Source organism: Python bivittatus, unplaced genomic scaffold (genome assembly GCF_059951505.1).
Source record: "Python bivittatus isolate LINGU-HERP-01145 unplaced genomic scaffold, Pbiv_v1 ctg000660_np1212, whole genome shotgun sequence".
Lineage (NCBI taxonomy): Eukaryota > Metazoa > Chordata > Lepidosauria > Squamata > Pythonidae > Python > Python bivittatus.
Genome location: NW_028277092.1, coordinates 2,495,937 through 2,515,244, shown reverse-complemented (window position 1 = coordinate 2,515,244; position 19,308 = coordinate 2,495,937). Strand labels below are relative to the sequence as shown.

Genomic DNA, 19,308 nt, shown 5'->3' with positions numbered 1-19,308 from the left:
TAAATCAGTTTTGGATCCAGCTGATAGGCCTACCAGTTTCAAACAGAACATTCCTCTGGCAACATCAGTGGACTGTAAACCACGCTGAAAGATCTAAGCAAGTCCTTCAGAAATGAAGGACTACAATCCCTATCAGCCCCAACCAGCATTGTCTGGGGCTGAGGTGAGTCATAATTCATCACTTTCAAACAACACCAGGAGGGGGAAAGCTGGTCTAAAGGCAGCATGGTATTTGATGGCCTCCTTTGGGCCCAAGTATTCCAGATTGGTCATCTGGATGTGATATAGTGGCTTGTGTGTTGGACAAATCCCTCCTCAGGCATGGATGTCCAGTGGTGGACTTTGGACCAACCCTTCTCCTTCAGCCCAGCCTACTTCAAGAGGTTCAGAGAAAAAAATAGCAGAAGGAGTGTTGTGTACGCCACCTTCAGCTTCCCAAGGAAAGATGAGATATAAATCTAACAAATATTAAATATTAATTCTCTGAGTTGGGAGATGTGCTGGGAAAGAGACGAGGAATAGGCCAAAAGTTGCTTAGGACTGAAAGCATGGGGACTTTGCTGCTCATACTTGTGGGGATACTCTGAGGAGCATCCTTCTTTGCCACTACCTGATGCGCTCTGACCTTTGTGTAGGATGTTCAACCTACATGGACATTGTAATTGTCCTGGATGGCTCCAACAGCATTTACCCATGGTACGAAGTGCAGAATTTTCTTAGCAACATTCTCAGCAAATTTTTCATTGACCCAGAGCAAATCCAAGTGAGTTTTGCTTGTTTTATCATTGTTGTCTTGTGGTTCTTTTAAAACTGTTTTAAGTCACTGGGCAGGGGGACTTGTGAGCTGGAAATGGTATCCTTGAACCTATCCAGTAAAGGGGAGCCTATTTCTGGGCCATTGGTTGCTCTGTCAAACTGCTCTTCCTGTTAGGAAAAACTTCCTAATATTCAACTATCCTCTCAGTCTCTCTTCAGAGGTTTCTGTTTTTAGCCCCGTGATCATCTTCCTTGCCCTTCTGTGAGCCTCTTCCAGTTTCCCTGAATTCTTGTTAAAATGTGGTGCCCCAAACCAAGAGTTTGAAAGGGCTTGGGAAAAGATAGAGCAAAACATCAGGAGGAGTCTGGTAGCACCTTTTCTGACTAACAGATTTTATTAAAAGGTATAAGCCTTTGTGAGCTACAGCTCACTTCATCAGACGCACTCTAGTTAGCCTAGCCTAATACAGCTTTCCTACTACAGTATAGAGCAGAATATGTTGCAGACATATAGCCTGCTGGTTACAGTCTGCTCCACTAGGCTGAGAATATATTTTTATCTAAATTATAGTTCTAATTGTATCAGAAGGGAGCAGTAACTGTGAAGGCTCACAAGCTAAGCAGGGTTGGATCTGGTTGGTCTGTGGATGGGAGGCCAACAGGAAATAACAGGGAGTCCAAAAAATACTCTGGAAGAAAGAAAGGGAAGGAATATCCACATTTTCAGCAAAGCTGTGTCTTCTTGGCCCACCCCCTTCAGTTTTCTCATAAAGCCTTCCTAGACTGCTTAGGGCTATGAGACGTTTCCCGTCTCTTCCCAGCGCGGCCACCCCTTAGCTGTTGCCTCAGTTGCTTCGATCTTGCTGCGCAGAGGCGTCCACTTTCTCTCCTTGCTGAAAACAGGAAACGTAGAGAAGGGAAGAGGGGGAACCAGTGCGGTTCTCTGTATCTCGCTGTGAGCACTGGAGCGCTTGGCTGAGTCAGCATGTTTCAGAGACAAAAGCTTGACCCCACAATTAACTTTCTGCAAGCAGGAAGCAGAGTAGGCAGCATTTTCCGAAGCAAAATAGACCTTCTGGTACTGCTCCAGGAGCTGCTTGCCCAGGGATGGAGACCCAGAGATCCTCTGCTTGCTGTGGCCCCAAGTTGGTTTTTTTGCACCTGCACCCAGCAACACTTCCGGCTGCTGGGACTGCCTGTTGGTGGCCTTGTTTCTAGTTCTTTTAAGGGGCCAAACCCTCAAAACAGTGGCGCAAGGCTTGAAAGGGAGCACAACACACAATTTTGAGTGCAAAATCTAGCATATACCTCCTCAAATTGCAGAAAATCCTGGCCCCAAACACTTTGCATCACCACTCCTTATCCTGTGGTCTTCTGACCCAAGGAGCCTTATCCTTCTTCATGCCGTTCCCACCCCCATTCTCTGAGCATGCTCCACTTTCTCCCCATGTGGAGTGATTCTACCATTGTCACCATGGCATAAGTTCTCCTGTTCCCCTACAACTCTCATTCTTGCATCACGTAAACTGCATGGACTTTTGAGTTTGTTCTGTTGGCTTTTATCCTGCCTTTCACTCATGAGCTCCTGACCAGTGTTGTAGCATCCCCTCCTCCCATTTTCCCCATCATAACGAGAGAGAGATTGGGATTAGGACTGGGATTGGGATCGGGATTGGGGTTGATTGGCCCCAGTCACCCAGGAGGGTTCCATGATTGAGGACAGACTAGAATCCGGACCTTCCTTCTCCTATTCCCCCATTAGCCCACACCATCATCTCTGGAAAAGGCCATGTTGGGGAAGATGGCATAGACAAGGCTGCCTTTAGGGGATCACCAGCCTGACTCTCCAGAAGGCTGTGTCAGGGCCTCAAGGAGATCCTCCTCCTCTCGGCCTCACAGGTTGGGGTTTTGCAGTACAGCGAAGTTGCGGTTCATGAGTGGACCCTGAAGGATTACCAGACAGCGGAAGAAGTCATTGAAGCTGCCCAAAACATCAGCCGACAGGAAGGGCTCGAAACTCGGACCGCTTCCGCCATCCACAAGGCCTGGTAGGTGCTGGGAGGCGAAAGAGAGGGCAGGAGTCCAGCTCATGCACAGAGACTGGATGAGGTACCTGTACAGCTGCTGATGGTCAAGAAAGAAGAGATATGCCCTTCTTGATCTGGTCAACACTGTGAAAAAAAGCCTAACGGGAATTCCTCAATGTTTTGATTAGGGCTGACCCTACCATTATGTTCAGTGAAACAGTTGCCTTGGGTGGCAGATGCCAAGAGGCCACAGCAAGATCCGTGCCTAATCTAGCCTTCTGCTTTGGTCTAACTCTGGCCGAGGTGGAGGAAAGATCATCCAGCTGACTTTTAAGCATGGAGTGTCAGGCCTAGCCCAAGGAACTCCAAGAGACCATGTAAATTCGGTCCAGCAATGTTTATTAGCTACAACCTCTAGCAAGAATCTTCCCAGACTGAAACCCCAGCTCCCAAGTAATGCCAGCCACAACATTGTGAATTCCTCAGGGAGGTGCCAGTCTCATGCTCTTATCTCTCCCTCGCGCCTCAGGAATGAAAGAAAATGTTTTTCTCCCTGAGTCTGGCCTTCATAATTCCATTCCATCACATGGAGGCTGCATTCACACAATCTGTGTGTAATAACTGGATGAATTTCAGAGCTAGTGCTGCATTTGCATAATATGCTAAGCTTGGTTATTTTTATCCTTGGGGTTTTTTTGTGTGTGTGTTGTGTAAATGCAGCCTGTTTGGTTAGTTTATGAAGCAATTTAACATACAAGCCCAGAAAACAAGAATTCAGTCACCAGGTTGTATGTGCTGCATGAATTCAAACAGAAGATGAAGGATCCACCATAGTGATAACAAGTCTGGCAATTCCCATTTCTCAGTTTCTCCAATTTTAAGTTCATTTTAGCCTGTTCAAAATGTTTTTTCAAAAAATGTTGGCATTAGGATTCATATGCATGTTGGTGCATATTTTTATTTGCCAATTTGCCCAATATACAAGGTTTCCACAAGCAATTTTTCTAATAGAAAACATCTTTCTATCTTCCTCTGTATCTTCACCAATATTGACCATAGACTTTTCCACACTATATTGCTAAAAATGTGGAATACTGCACTATCAAATTTGGAAAAGTGCAGTTTTTGAAAGATAAAGCCTTTGTATAAAGGTTCAAAAATGTGAAATGAGATCCATGCATGAATTTTGTTCTCCCCTGAGCTACCCTCCTCTTCTTTGCTGCAAGAAGCTAGTGCTCTGGTTGGTTAACAGAGCAAATGGCCATAAGGTTTTCCTACACCAGCTCCATTTGAACGAACAAACATTGTGCAGATTTTACCAAAGGCAACTTGTCACATTTGGTAAACCAGATCTGTGGCTTTATGACATCCAAGCTCTAGCCCAGGATTAGGGCATCGCTTTGTCGAGGAGAAAAACTTTTTGCAAAGTAGCCGATTTCTTTCCGGCTTCTGTCTCCAGCACAGAGGCCTTCAGTCCGGAAAGAGGTGGCAGAGAAGGGGCTACCAAGCTGATGATTGTGCTCACTGATGGAGAGTCCCACGATGGTGAAGAACTTAAAGATGCTCTGGAAGAGTGTGAGGAACGGAATGTGACACGTTACGCCATTGCAGTAAGTGTGTCAGCATGTGGAGGTACAGAGGTATTGCTACTTGTGTGTATACCTGTTCATGAGCAAGGTGAAGAGAGTTCCAATTTATTTCAGGCAACAATTTGAGCACATCCTCTTTTTGTTAGCATAACTTTAACATCAAGTATCCTGGCTTCTGAAGAATGTACCACGTAGAAAGTGTCTGTGCTTAGTTTGCATTTGAAAGAAAAGAGAAAAGCCATCCTTCCAGTTGTGTGGATGTTTACATCCCAGCCAGCCTGGATGCTGCTGAGAATTCCAGGAGTTGAAGGCCCTCCAGGTTGGGAGAAGGAGCTTTAAATGCTGTCCTGGCTTGCACATTCTTGGAAAAGGTCATCCTCTCTGGGGGGCTCTGTTGTGATATGTGCAGCACTTAAAATTTCCTCTGAACTGCACCTGACTTCTCGAGGCTGCTTGGGTCCAGCCATGTAGTGTGGTTGGCACCTTCCACGTGGCTGCCGTCCTCTCCTTCTTGGAGGGCTCCTTTTGTGATTTCCCAGTCCCGGGTTTCCTGGTGGCCTTCCATCTCAGGCACTTCTTAGCTGTTTGAAATCAGCCAAGGTCAGCTCTGTCCCACCACCCTGCTGGGCTTATAACTTAGTAATCGTACTCCCCCCGCTTCAGTGAATCAAGATGAATTGTTCATCCATTCCCCTTGTTGGCCTATCTGGGATGAATCCTTGGCTGATCCTGGGAGCGACTTGGAGCTTGGGAAATGCAGTGGTTGCAGTCTTTGGAGAGAAATCATAGTAACTATGGCTTGTTTCTCCTTCGTGCTCTATCTCAGCCTGGTCCATATGCCTCACTTTTCAAGTGTCTTGGGCAGCCTCAGATTTGGGGCATCCCATGAAATTATGCTTCTGTTTCCCCCAGGTCTTGGGCCACTACATCCGCCGGCAGAAAGACCCCAACTCATTCATCAATGAAATTAAATACATTGCCAGTGACCCCGACGAAAAGTACTTTTTCAATGTGACAGACGAGGCAGCCCTCAACGATATTGTGGACTCTTTGGGGGATCGGATCTTCAGCCTCGAAGGTGCTGGGGAAAGGATGTAGCATTTGCAACCTGGGGGGAATGGAGTCAGGGTAGCTAAGCATTGCTGTGGTATATGAAAGTTCAGCACAGCTACACGCAGCAAGCATTCAGAGTTCTATTACCATTTCCTGACTGACCTTCATACAGGCCACGGGGCTGCTCCAGACAGAAGGTACCCCCATGTGGGTCCAGAGGGAGAAAAGCATCCTTTATCAGGACCTTTGCTCTGCTCCCTCCTGACCTATCTGGTAGTGGTGGGGCATCTCTAGTTGGCGCTGGGCTGCCCTCCTTTTCATTCCCACTACAACCTGAAGATGTGCTGCGTGAATGGCATTGTGGGAAAAGAAATGGCAGCTGTCTAGTGCCAGATGCTGGGAAGGAAATTACAAGAGAGGAAGGCAGAGCAGGCACCAGCGGAATTGGGTAAATTCAGAAACCAGGTTGTAGTGTCTTATGTGAACACAGCCAGAATGTGGTGATCCTGGACCGGGTGGGAAATGGAGAAACAAAAGTTAAGATGGCTAAATTCCCCTCTGGTGGAAATTTAATGTCATGCAGAAAAACTTTCCTGCATTTTCTCCAGCAGTTCACCTTGACAAAAGAGAATTTGCTTTGGAAATTTCTGTCAGGAGAGATTTTGGAGAAATTCTCCTGGGTGAAGTGTTCTTGTAATTTCCCAATGAGATGCCCAAGACCATGTGTGTGAGAGAGTGTCTGTATTCTTTGCACAACCCTCTATCCAGAGTTCTGCAACCTCCCTGGCTTCTTCCACCAACCCTGCAGGATTGAATTGGCCCGGCGGATGTTATGGAAGACAGGCAGTCCCTCAAGTAACCAGGCCCTATGCCATGTAGGCCTCTATAGGTAACGACCAGCACCTTGAATCACACCCAGAAGCAAAACGGCAACCAGTGCAGCTTGTGAAGCAGAGGATACCTCAGTTACTGCTTGCACTGCCGCATTCTGGACCAGTTGAAGCTTCCAGGTGGTCTTCAAGGGCAGCCCCAGGTAGAGCACATTGCAGTAGTCAAGCTGCAGGTGACTAGGGCATGAGTGACTGTCTGAAATCCCCCCCCCCCCGATCTAGGAAAGGGCACCACTGGTGGCACCAGATGGACTTGTGCAAAGGCTTTCCTGGCCACAGTGACATTGCTCTTCAAGCAGGAGCTGCGAGTCCAGGAAGACCCCCAGATGGTGTATCAACCTTGAAGGGGGAAGTTCTACCTCATCCAAGGTCAAAGAATGTGTGGTTTCAGCAGGCATGGCTTGGGCACGCACATCTGACATGAGAATAACAAATTTCTTCTTTTTTAAAGAAAAATTATTTATCACCCTTTTCTAGTTAAACATGCCTCCAATAGTGTATTGCCACTTCCACCCTCCTTTCTTAACAGGGAGCCGTGAGTATAACTCGTTTGAGTTGGAAATGTCTCAGATTGGCTTCTCCACCCATCTCCTGGAGGTAAGAGAAGAATCGGGCTTCTCTATTTTCCAAATGTGCCACTTGGAAAAAGCAGGATGAAGATGGGGAAAGGGCAGGCGGATCCCTGCATTTCCCCATTTCACACGACCAAGCAGTGGACAAGAGGGGCCCTATAAAAAGTGCAGCCCTCCCCTCTGAAGAATGCTTGCCATGCCTCCAGATAATCCACCTCACAGGGTTGATGTAGGGATAAAATGGGGGGAAGGGTATCTACAGATGTTCTTAGAAAATAATTGTGGGAAAGATGGGACGTAGCCTGTAGCCAGTCTTTTTGCAGAGGTAACGATGGAAAAATCCAGAGGAACTTTTGTCTCAGAACAGAAATTTCCTGTCTGCAAAGAAAATTGAATAAAGCTCTCTTTTGGAAGTTCCGTAAGCCAGGTAGCCTTTGGGTTTCATGTGGCTCTGCGAATGTTGAGTGTCTGGATGGCTGTAGCTGTTTCTCTCCGGCAGGACGGGATCCTCTTTGGCATGGTTGGAGCCTATGACTGGGACGGGTCCGTGCTCAAGGAGGGCCGGCTGGGATGGGCCACTCCCCCACGGGGAGCGTTGGAAAAAGAGTTCCCACGAAAGCTGAAGAACCACGCTGCCTATCTGGGTAAGGGGGGCAGCGGAATACCGGCCCCAAGGAAGTAGTGCCAAAGGCTTGATCTAAGCTAGCATCCTGTTTCCAAAGGTGGTTAGCACACTGCCTCTGAGAAGCTACAGGAAACAATGGAAGAACGCTCTTTTGCCATTTGCCCAGAGGTGGTAGACTGCCCTGGCACCCGGCAGCTTCATTTCTCTATCGTAGCTCATAGACCTCAACTCCTCTGGCAATGTCTCCATTCCATTTTAAAGCCATCCAAGCTAGTCACCACTCCTCCCATCCAAAAGGTAATAAAATAATCCTAGGGCTGATTCTTTCCTAACTGTTCTTCAGCAGATATTGCTGAGGGGTTTTCTAAAAAAAGAAATGCATAGATTTTTTCATGGTCATTTGTAACCAAGAAAAATACTCTGACTCTAAATTATGGTTCTCATTTGTGAAAAAAATGTGTAAACATCAACTTGTGAAACCGTCCCTAAAATCTGTCTCTCAAAGAAAGGAATCATTATTATACCTGAAATCAGTAAGGCTCATAAAGATAATCCTTCCAAGTTGGTCCCCTCAAGTTTTGTTGGGCTACAATTTCCATCTTCCCCTAGTACTTCTTAACCTCTTTTTCCTTGTGAGCAGTCTCCTATTTTACTGGAAGCTTTAAGAAAGTGCTGTGAAAAACATTTTCAATTGGAACCAGTTTGAGTGCACTTTGACTTTGAAATAATTGTTTCAAGCATGGAACAGCTGTTTTGAATTTAAAATGGACTTTTTCAATCATTTTGGAAGAGTCTTTCACTTAAAACATGGTGTTTTAAATTCCAGACAGTTCAAAATGTTTAAGGACTTGTGCAAAGCTAGCCACCGAGTCCAGGGCAGAGCAGAGCCAAGGTTTTCTGAATTCTGTCTTTTCCCTCTCCCTTTCTCAGGCTATGCTGTCTCTTCAGTCAGACTCAGGAGTGGCAGAAGGCTCTACCTGGCCAGTGCCCCCCGGTTCCAGCACAAGGGGAAAGTTATCCTCTTTGAGATGAACGGTGATGGCAGCGTAGCCATCTCTCAGGCCCTTACAGGAGACCAAGTAAGGCACTCAAGGGAAATGGCTGGACCAAAATGCAAAAGCCACTTGTTTAGAGCGTGAACAAAGTGGGACCCATCTCACCTTATAGCAGAAGCAGGAAGGGTTAGAAAAGCCGTGTGTGTGCGTGTGTGTGTCTGTGTGGTTTTCTGTCTGTTGATATACATAAGTTGAAATATTGTCCCTCTGCCGCTCCTGCTTAATCAATGTAGATTAAATAAAGGAAGCAATTCTTTTCTGCCAGCCAGAGAATTGTGTGTCCTGTCTCATCATCCCCTTAATTTCAGATTTCCACTTACCAAAGAGCTCGCGTCATCAAATTCAGAATCTCATTTTTAAAGAGCAGATAGAACACTTCCCAGCTTGTTTTATGCTTGTCTTCTCTTACAAATGTCCTTCAAGTAAAAGTGATTCTATCATAATTTTAAAGCATATTGTACTTTTTTAAAAAAAGAACCTTATTAAATTTCAGTATAAGATAAAAAGACAGGAATAAAAAAGAAAATAGGAAAGGAAAAAAATATACAGAAGAAAAAAGGATAAAGTAACTTCCGACTTTCTTTGGTACAGGTGTAAATATAAAATGCATTCATCTCTTACTGTAATATGTAAAAGACTATAATATCAACAAATAATATAAAACAGATTAATACAAAGAATCTCTCTAATTATAAAATAAATCAGTCATCAAACCCCAAAATCAGTATTTCTTTTTTTTTTTGAGTCTCAAGTAAAAAGTCCAAGAGTGGTTTCCAAGTAGAAACAAAGTTAGACAATGTCTTTTCTTTGATCAAAAAGGTCAATTTCACCATCTCTGCCAGTTCCATTAGTTTCAATATCAATTCTTCTGCTGTAGTATTTGTAAATCTTTCCATTTTTGTGCATATAGAAGTCTCGCTGCTGTTATCATGTAAAGAAATAAATTCCCATGTTTTCTTTCCATCTGTTTATCCATCATACTAAGAAGAAAAATCTCTGGTTTCAATTGTATATCCATTTTTAAAGTGTTTTGAATCAGAATATATATCATACTCCAGTATTTCTTGGCTTTCTCACCGGTCCATCAGAGATGATAAAAAGTACCTTCACACTGATTACACTCCCAACATACATATGAAATTCCTTTATATGTCTTAGCTAATTTATCCAGTGTCAAATACCAATGGTACATTATTTTATAGAAGTTTTATTTTAAGTTATAGTTAAGAGTGAACTTCAAGCCTTTATTCCACATATTTTCCCATTGTTCCAACATTACATTATATCCAAAAAATTTTGCCCACTTAAACATACAATCCTTAACATATTCATCTTCCATGTTTATCCTCAACAAAAGTTTGTACATCTTAGCAATAACGTGTTCATCATTAGTACATAAAGCATATTCAAAGTCAGTTTTCTCACAAGTAAATTTGTAACTTTTATCCATTTTAAATCTTTTGGTCAATTGTGCGTTGGTAAACCATTGACAGGTATAACCTTCCAATTCTAATTCTTCCCTCTTCTTCAGTTTAGGTACTCCTTCAGAAAACAATAATAAATTTGCATATATCTACCATGCTTGTTTAAATGTCTTACTTTATATCTCTTCCAAGCTCTCAGTATGGCACGTCTAATACTGAGACATAGAATATTCAAGAATAAAATGATTCTTGAAATCAATATTAACTTTCACTGTCATTCCATAGATATCCATGCCATCCAAATCTTAAATGATGTCCTTCTAACTCCAATAACCTTGTTTTTTAGAGTCACCCACTCTTTCATTCATACCAGACAACAAGCATCAAAATATAACTTTAAATCTGGAAGACCTACCTCTTTCTTTAGCATCCTGTAAAAGTTTATGTTTTATTCTTGGTTTTTTATCTTGCCATATAAATTTTTAAAATCTTTTTGCCATTGTTTAAATGGTACAGCAATTGTCAATATCAGTATTGTTGGGAAAAGAAATAACATTCTAGTTAAAATATTCAACTTAATTACTGAAATTCTACCTAACAATGATAATTGTAACTTTTCCCATCTCAATAGGTCTTTTCTGATATCATTCCAAGCTTTAACATAATTATTTTGATATAATATATAATTCGTATTAGTCAATATAATACCCAAGTATTTAAGCTTTTTTCAATTTTAAAACCAGACTTTTTCATCAACATTTCTTGATCATGTATAGTCATATTTTTAACCAACATCTTTTTTTTGTTTATTTACCTTAAGTCCAGCTAGTATACCGAAGTCTTTCAGTTTCTCCGTTAAGCATTCTATTCCATTCTGAGGTTCCCATAAAATCAAAACTAAATCATCCGCAAAAGCTGCCAATTTATAAACCTCTTTTTTGATTTGCAAACCCTTTATATTCTCCTCCTGCCTAGTATCTCTGTTTAACACTTCCAGAACTAAAATAAAAAGCAAAGGGGACAAAGGACATCCCTATCTTGTCCTCTTCTGTATCTTACAAGGTTTAGTTAACAATAATACTTGCCTTCTGAGAAGTGTATATTGATTTAATCCCTTGAAGAAAATTCTCACCAAAATCCATGTTTTCCAAGACTTTAAACAAAAATGTCGAATTCAAGTTGTCAAAGGCTTTCTCCGCATCCAGGAAGATCAATGCTGCTTGCTTCTCATTATGTTGTCAGTATTCTACTATATCCAGTTCTGTTCTCACATTGTCTCCCAGTTGTCTCTTAGGTAAAAAGCCACCCTGGTCTTCATGTATAAAGTTCTGTAGAATCTTCTTCAATCTATGTGCTAGTATTGATGTAAAGAGTTTGTAATCATTATCTAACAAAGAAATCAGTCTGTAATTCTTAGTTATACTTGGGTTGCCTTCTTTTTAATTCTTTTATTCTTAGTTATAGTACAGTTGCCTTCTTTTGGTAATAATGCTGTATTAGTTTCTTTCCATGTCTGTGGCATTGCGAAGCCCCCTAAAATAGAGTTCATCACCTGTTTAAGTGGTAATAGCAGTTGATCTTCAAAACATTTATAGTAAGAACTCATTAGTCCATCTGGTCCAGGAACTTTCCCTGTTTTAGCCTTTTTAATAGCTTCTGATATTTCAAAGGTAGTCACAGGACTATTCATAATTTGTTTCTAAGACTGTGAGAGTTTCAGTAAATTCTGTTTCTTTAAGTATTGATCTGTCTACTCCAATGGAACATCTTGTCTTTTATACAAATTGTAAAAAGATTTCTGAATATTTGCATTGTCTGTAAGTACAACATCTCCTTCTTGAATCTTTATTATCATTTTTTTCTCTCTCTCCTTTCTCAATTTATATGCCAACTATCTCCCTGGCTTATTTGCAAATTCAAAATGTTTCTGTTTTGTATGTTTTAATTTCGTCTCTATTTCTTTAACAGTTAACATAGATAATTGCTGTTGCAGAAGTTTGATTTGATGCACAATAGTAGAATCTGTTGGTGTTTTGTAGATCTTTTTTTAATTTCATCTAAGATAGCTTGAGTTTTTTCTTGAGTCTTCCTTTTTAAATCATATTGGGTAAAGTAGCCTCTCATCACTGCTTTACTAGCATCCCAAACAGTTTTTAAATCTGTACGTTTATCCAGATTGTTATCAAAATATTCATTTAACTTCTTTTTGCAATCATTCACCACCAATTCTTTTTGTAGTAGAGTTTCATTTAATCTCCATCTAAATGTTGTGAGGGGTTTTTTTGAGTATCAATTTAACTGGATTATGATCAGAGAAACTTTTTGGTAAAATATCTACTTTACTAATCTTATTTGGCAGAGTCTTTGAGATCCATATCATATCAATTCTAGAAAAGGATTTATGTCTTTCTGACAAAAAAAATTCCCTAGAGTTTCCATTTTTCTGTCTCCAAGAATCTATCAAATTCAAGATTTCAATCAGATCAAAAAAGACTTGGGCAATTTCCCTTGGTTAAGTTTAATTCCCTTACCTGAAGTTTTATCCATTTGAGGTGAAGTCGCTCCATTCCAATCTCCCATCAAACACCAATTTTCATATGAAAAAAACATCAATTGATCCATAAGGTACTTGAAAAATTTTCCTTTATCCTCATTTGGAACACAGTCCAACAATTATGGATTTAGTTCCTTGCATCTCAATTTCTACTGCAACATATCTACCCTATTCATCAGATAATAAAAGTGTGGTTTCAAAAACGATTTAATATATAAAACAACTCCATTAGTCTTTTTTACATTTGCGGATATAAATTCTTCACCCAAAGATTTATAGATCAGATCTTTTTCATCGTTTTTTTGATACATGTTTCCTGTAAACAAATTATGTCCAAATTTAGTTTTCTCAAATAATGAAAAAATTTTCTTCTTTTCTGTGGAACATTAGCTCCATTAATATTCCAAGTTAAATATTTGTAATCCATAGTTAAGGAAATAGTTTCTCGAAGTCTTTAGCTGTAGCACCCATCTCCATGGCCTGTGTTCCACTTTCTTCTTCTAACTGTTGCTGTCTCTGTGTGTCCATCTCAGTTGGTTCCTGATGTAAATCTGGTCCATATCTTGCCAAAACATGTTGGCTTTTTGTACCAAATTTAATCTAAATCTTTGTTGCTGAAAAGTAAATATCACACCCTCCAATTTATCTCAGCGAAATGGAATCTTTTTCTTTTTTAAAACTTCTGTCAAAAAAGTATATTCCTTTCTCTTTCTCAAAATCCTAATAGGAATTTCTTTTAATACAATTATATCTGTGTTACCAATTTTTAATTGTGAATCAAAGTGACTTTGTAATACTTGTTCTCTTGTTCTTCTCCTCAAAAAATAGACCATGACATCTCTGGGAAGTTTTCTAACAGTTTCAAAATGTGAATTTATACGATATACTTTATCCACCATCCTGTCTTCTTCCCAACTTAATAAATTAGACAAGGCATTCAAGGCTACCTGTTGAATATTCTTCTGAGGAATTTCTGGAATGGTTCTTAATCTTAGGCAGAATTCATTTTCTCTAAGTTCAAGTAGAGCAAAGTTGTCTAGCCTTCTTTCCATTTCTGTATCCTTAGCATCCATTCTGTTTTCCAGGGCCTCTCCTTTATCATTTGTTTATTTTACATCAGCAGCAATCTGTTCCATTTTTTAATCCAATTTTTGTTCTATCATTTCAAATTTAGCTTCTATAGCTTGTGTGACCTTGAGAAGTCAAACATCTGTTTCAAGAAATCAAAATCACCAGAACCCCTGCCGTACAGCCTCTTTGATGCCATCTTTTAAATGTCAGCAAAAAAATAGGAAGAAAACAATCAGCCAGAAAATTTTTCAGTGACCAATTAGTTAGACAACAGTACACTCTAGTGGCCAAAGTTGCAGCTTGGTTTTTCCCCAATAGATAAATTATGAAGGAGCTTCATTGTAAATTCTGGAAAGTTTTCAATTACCTTGTTTACAAATCCATCCCAATCAGCACAAAATAGATTTTAAAAAAAGACAACTTTCCCACAGAGATTCACAATCCAGAATTTAATAAAACATATGCAGATTCACCAAACATTAAAAAAATTCCCTTGTTTCTTTAAAGTTCAGTGGTAATCCAAACTTTCAATACTTTTACGTACTGAATAAATCCCAACATCCAGTTCAATAAAAATCAATAGTTTCATGAGATACCTCTATTTGCCAAAAGGAAATAGTCCACTGCAGCCAAAGGAGGCCTCTCTTTTACTAAAATTAATAAACTGAAAGCAATGAAGAAATGGGAAGGTCAGATTTAGAGTCCGGTTTCCCTCCCAACTACTCACTTACCAGTCAACCACAAAAGCCTTCATTTCGTGATCTCCTTGCCAGGAACAGCCGTCCGGAGGACATGTGGGTCAATTTCTAGGATTCTCCTTAGTTCCAGAGAATTCTTCAGGCTCAAGGGTTCCTGCCTGAGCCCCAGTCCGCTGCGTCAACAGTCCCCATTTCTTTTTCTTTTTTTTAATATTTTTTTATTTTTACAACAAACACAAAACATACATGAACAAACAAAACCATAAAAAGGCATTAAAAAAAAGCATCTTCCATTTTATAGCGTGTGTCAACCAGTTACCAACTCATTGGTGCCCCTTTCATAATCTTAAATTCTCATATCATCTATTCAAAATATACTTGTATACTTATCAATTAACAATTATTAATCATTCATAGCTAATCTATAGAATCATTTATTACAAGAAATTTTAACTTTCAATAGGATTAGTAATACATTTTCATCTATCGATTATATGTGTATATATATAATAATTAATATCAAATTTCTATTATAAAGTTTCCTAATCCATTACATTACTATATTTTCTCATCCAATCATTAATAAAAACAAGTTACTTATCTTCTTACTCTAATTTCAAATCTCAATTTAACTCATCTCTGCACATTTCATAATTTTCAATAACTTCCTCCTGCATAAGTAATTTTTAATTTTTCCAATTCTTAAAAGTTACAGTTCTAACCAGTATCAGTTACAATATCAGTTATAGTTCTAACCGGGTTACAGTTCTAACCAAATTCTTCACTACATGTTTCAACAAAAATATCTCTAGTTTAAAATCTATATGTTACTATATTCAACCATGTATAAATTTTAGTCTAATCTCTTAAAACATTTACAATCAAATACAATTTTTAACTATATATCTCAGATTTATACTTTATTCCAGCGCTTGCATCATTTTGAGTTCACCCTTTTCATTCAATATCCCAAAATATCTAGCTGTTTATTCCTTTTTCTATATTATTGGATAAGAGAAAGCAATAATAAATGTCCTTTCAAACATTCTGCTTTTTGAAGCTTCTGTCAGTTCCATCATTGTTGTATTCCCCTTGTTTTTTCTTTAAACATCTGAAGTAGTTTCTTTCAATATTGTTTTACTTCTTCTTTTTGTGCATTCTCTTAGTACGATTTTCCATTATAATCTTGTATAATCTTTTTCTCACCCTCAGTGCCAAGAACAAGTCTGTCCCTCTTCATTTATCAGTTGATTAACCCTTTTAATTCTCAGTTTATAAGCCTCAAAATAATTCTGTTTAATGTTTCTGATTTCTTGTGCTATTTCTTCCTTTTCCATTGATCCCGTTTTATGTTTAATTAAGTCCATTTTAGCTTTAATATCTTTTTTCTTTTTTTTTTGCGGGAATTTCTGCAGCTCTTCTTCCAGTTTTTTATAGTCATCCTCAATAGTTTAAAGATCTTTTTCTGCATTGTGTTTCTCGTATAGTTTATTATCTTGATAAACCTTCATTGAGTCAAAGGATTCTTTATCTTTGTTCTTGCCAAAAATAAGAAAAAAAAAAAAAGAAGAAGAGGGAAAAGACTAAGTCTCTTTAAAAAAAATCCAACTGAGGGGGGGGGGAATGGAGAGCAAAGCAGAGCTTCTAGCAGAAAGAAGAGCTACTGCCACTAATCAGGGCTCTTGTGACTAGCTCAAACTTTCCATCTTGATATTTTCAAAATCGCTTTCAACTCCACTTTCTTGTTTATAGTTACGGATGGCACCTGTATAAACATGCACATCCCACTATCTTTTTAGAAAGCACAGGGTCTTTGAGCATTAGTCACAATAGAAGAAAAAAAGCACTATGTCGAGCCTCTAGATGGCAGTGCAACTTTCTTTCATTTACTTTCTCTTAACTCCACTTTCCCCATTTCAAAATCAAAAAGTATAAATTTCTTATAACAATAAAGAAATCTTAGTCAAAAAAAAGGCTTAAGATAAAGAGTTATTGAGTATTAAAAAGAAAAAGCCAATCCAGTTAAAAATATATTTTTTTTAAGAGAAAAACATCTTACCAATTCCACTAAAAAGGGAAAGTTGAAAAGAAAAAAAAAATTTTCCCCCCTTTTTTTATAAGGCTCGATCTTGCCGCTTAATCCACTTTTCTTCACTTTTAAAAATCTCTTTAAGTTACTTAAGGTGTTCTCTAAGAATAGTTGAATAGTAAAAGTCCATCTCACCCAGTTGACACCCCTCTCTTCCTTCTTCCTTTGGAGCTGTCCCGGCTTTTGCAGCCATTTTGGCTGCCTCTCCTCCGCCGGCTTCAAGAGCTTCTCCCAGGATTAATCTGGGACTTGCGGCGTCCCTGAGATCCGCGGGACGCGCCCTTTGCGATCGCCGTCTCTACGGGACGGCTTAGGTCCATCGGGACCGTCCGGGGGAGGAGATATCGGCTGCCATCCTGGGAGCCCAGGATCGCCCGCTGTATCGCTGCGACACCAGCTCCACCCTCCCAACAGTCCCCATTTCAAAGGGAACTGCTCAGTCTGCTATTTTCCCACTGGAAGGCCAAAGCATGTTGTACTTGATAGAGCATAGAATTCTAGACTGGCTGAAGGACTATCCTAAAAGCATTCAGGGACTATTCCACCAGGAGCATGAGTTGGAGCATGTGTCATGTGTATTATAAATCAGGAGACATCTGGAGATGTCCATGTAGATCTGCCCTTGCAGACATACCAAAATAACACCTGCGTTTCACATTGCAGAATCTGGCAATTTACACAGTCTTCATTGTCCTGTGCAGATTGGATCCTACTTTGGCAGTGAGGTTTGCCCCGTGGATGTGAATGGAGATGGTATCACAGATGTCTTACTTGTGGCTGCCCCCATGTATCTGGGCCCACAGAACAAAGAGACGGGGCGCGTTTACCTTTACAGGGTTGGGCAGGTAAGTTCCATATGGAGAAGCAATAAAGTGAGATTTTTTCAATTTACAACCAATCTCAATATTTGACTGGCAGTGCAAGTACAACTTTTTCTGATGAGTAGATACAGACATAAGAAAGGAAAGTCTCTTTGCTTTTAAAAAGTTTCTCTCCTTCTCTTTTGAAGTCGCTTCTGGCTTTCAATGGGACCCTCCTTCCTGACCTAAAGCCTCAGGACGCTCGCTTCGGCTACTCTCTCCTAGCTGTTCCAGATCTTAATCATGACAGCTTTAATGATGTGGTTGTTGGTGCCCCCTTGGAAGACAACCACCAGGGGGCAGTCTACTTGTACCATGGCTACCGCACAACTGTGTTACCACGTTTCAAACAGGTGAGTGAGCAACAGATGAGTGAGTGCCAGCATCTCAAAAGCAGCAGCCTGGCTAAAGATGAGAGGATGGTTTTTTTTCCTCTGTTCCTCTATGAGAGGAGTGGGCAATCTTTTTGTGGTTGGGTACTGCACTTAATCTGCAGCAACAGGGCGTGCTTTAAAATGGGTCAGAAACCTATTTGGGGTTGTCAGTCCCATCCAAAAGGCTTGAAGTTCTTTACTGAAGCCCCCATTCCTTAGAAAAAGCATGTAATCAACCACTTTCAATTTCTATTTTTTCTTGGCCATAGTTTTTACAGAAATGTCATATATCCACAAAAGCCTTCTAATCTGGTTGAACTGAGTGAATTTAGTTTCCAGAATTCTATACAGTAGTTTTGGGGGTTTATATTTAAATACTTCTCAGGTAGCTTTAAGTCCAAAAGCCCTCACAAAATATATAATAAAGAAAAAGAAAAGAAATATATAAAGAAGTGACTTCCAACCTTCATCACAAGTATAAACAAATTTAGTAACTCTTCACTCCCTCTAAAGTTACAAACATTTATCTGTTTATCCCATATCCCATCTCTTATCTATAAACAAATCCATAAAACATCATCTTTTCAATCCTGGTGTCAGCAAAAAGTCCAAAAAGGGTAGCCAGAAGTAACAATGTATGTTATTTTAACCTTGATCAAATAAACCAACTTTGTATAGGTAGTCCTCAATTTACGACCGTTGTTCGGCATTCAAAGTTACAAACACACTGAAAAAAGTGACTTTCGACTAGTGCCCGAAGTTACATGCCCTCACGGTCATGTGATCAAAATTCAGCTGCTTAGCAGCCCTCCCACACTTACAACCTGCTTCAACTCCCCCCACCCGCCTATTTCCCCCCCATCTATGCCCTTTTGCTCCCCTGGCGCCCTGTGCTCCACCTCCCCAGCTGACTTTCGCCATCTTCTTGCTCCTGCTGCTGATGAGGTGTGCCCAGCCTGGCTGCTGGGCCAGACCGGGCCAGGCTTTGGCTGCAAAAAAAAAAAAAGCCAAAAGCAGCCCCTTGAGCCATAGCATGCCAAAATGTGCCTTTGCAAAAAGTTCCTGGGTGGGGCTGGGCTGGGCTGGGCTTTTGGCTTTGTTTTTTTTAGAGTCCTTGGGGCTCTCTGAGCTTGGCTATTTTCTCGCAGACATTTCATTACCTGTCTAGGTAACATCTTTAATGCTAGAATGGAGTGGGGTTTGTTCTCTGTTTATATACAGTAACTTGCCCTGTCAGTGTTGGTGGGGGAGTTGTTTTTTCCTTGGTAGTTCCTAGATTAAGCTGTTGTTTACTGCTTGATTGTTTGTCTGGTGTTAATCCCCGCTTCTCTGAGTGTTGATTGCTGGCAAGGAGGTGTTCTGGTATTTTTGTTTCTTTTTTATTGTCTCTTTTGAAAAGTATGTAAATGCTGTTTATCTCTATGTGCCAGTTGATGGTTGACTTGTCTGAATACCAAGCTTCCAGGAATTCCCTTGCATTTTTGGATTTAGCTTAGTCTAAGATGCTGACAGTTTCCCAGTTGAAATTATGGTTGAGTCTGTCCATGTGTTGTGAGATTAAGGAATTTTCATCATGTCTTCTGACTGAGGTTAGGTTGTTACTTTGGTAATGGAGTACTTGATTGGTGTGGGTTGTCTTCCGATGAACTTGGGTTTCTAATTTGCTGTCAT

The 19,308-nt window shown here is 40.2% G+C and overlaps 1 protein-coding gene across 1 annotated transcript in view; it reads left to right on the top strand.

The window, feature by feature from the left end:
* Window positions 1-19,308, top strand: part of ITGA10 (integrin subunit alpha 10) — a 64,998-nt gene that overhangs the window by 20,094 nt on the left and 25,596 nt on the right. Inside the window, exons 6-14 of the mRNA XM_025172129.2 lie at window positions 636-763; window positions 2,656-2,804; window positions 4,243-4,393; window positions 5,285-5,450; window positions 6,845-6,912; window positions 7,387-7,531; window positions 8,443-8,591; window positions 17,105-17,248; window positions 17,413-17,616. Coding sequence (XP_025027897.2) covers window positions 636-763; window positions 2,656-2,804; window positions 4,243-4,393; window positions 5,285-5,450; window positions 6,845-6,912; window positions 7,387-7,531; window positions 8,443-8,591; window positions 17,105-17,248; window positions 17,413-17,616 — 1,304 coding nt within the window. The remainder of the gene's footprint in view (window positions 1-635; window positions 764-2,655; window positions 2,805-4,242; window positions 4,394-5,284; window positions 5,451-6,844; window positions 6,913-7,386; window positions 7,532-8,442; window positions 8,592-17,104; window positions 17,249-17,412; window positions 17,617-19,308) is intronic.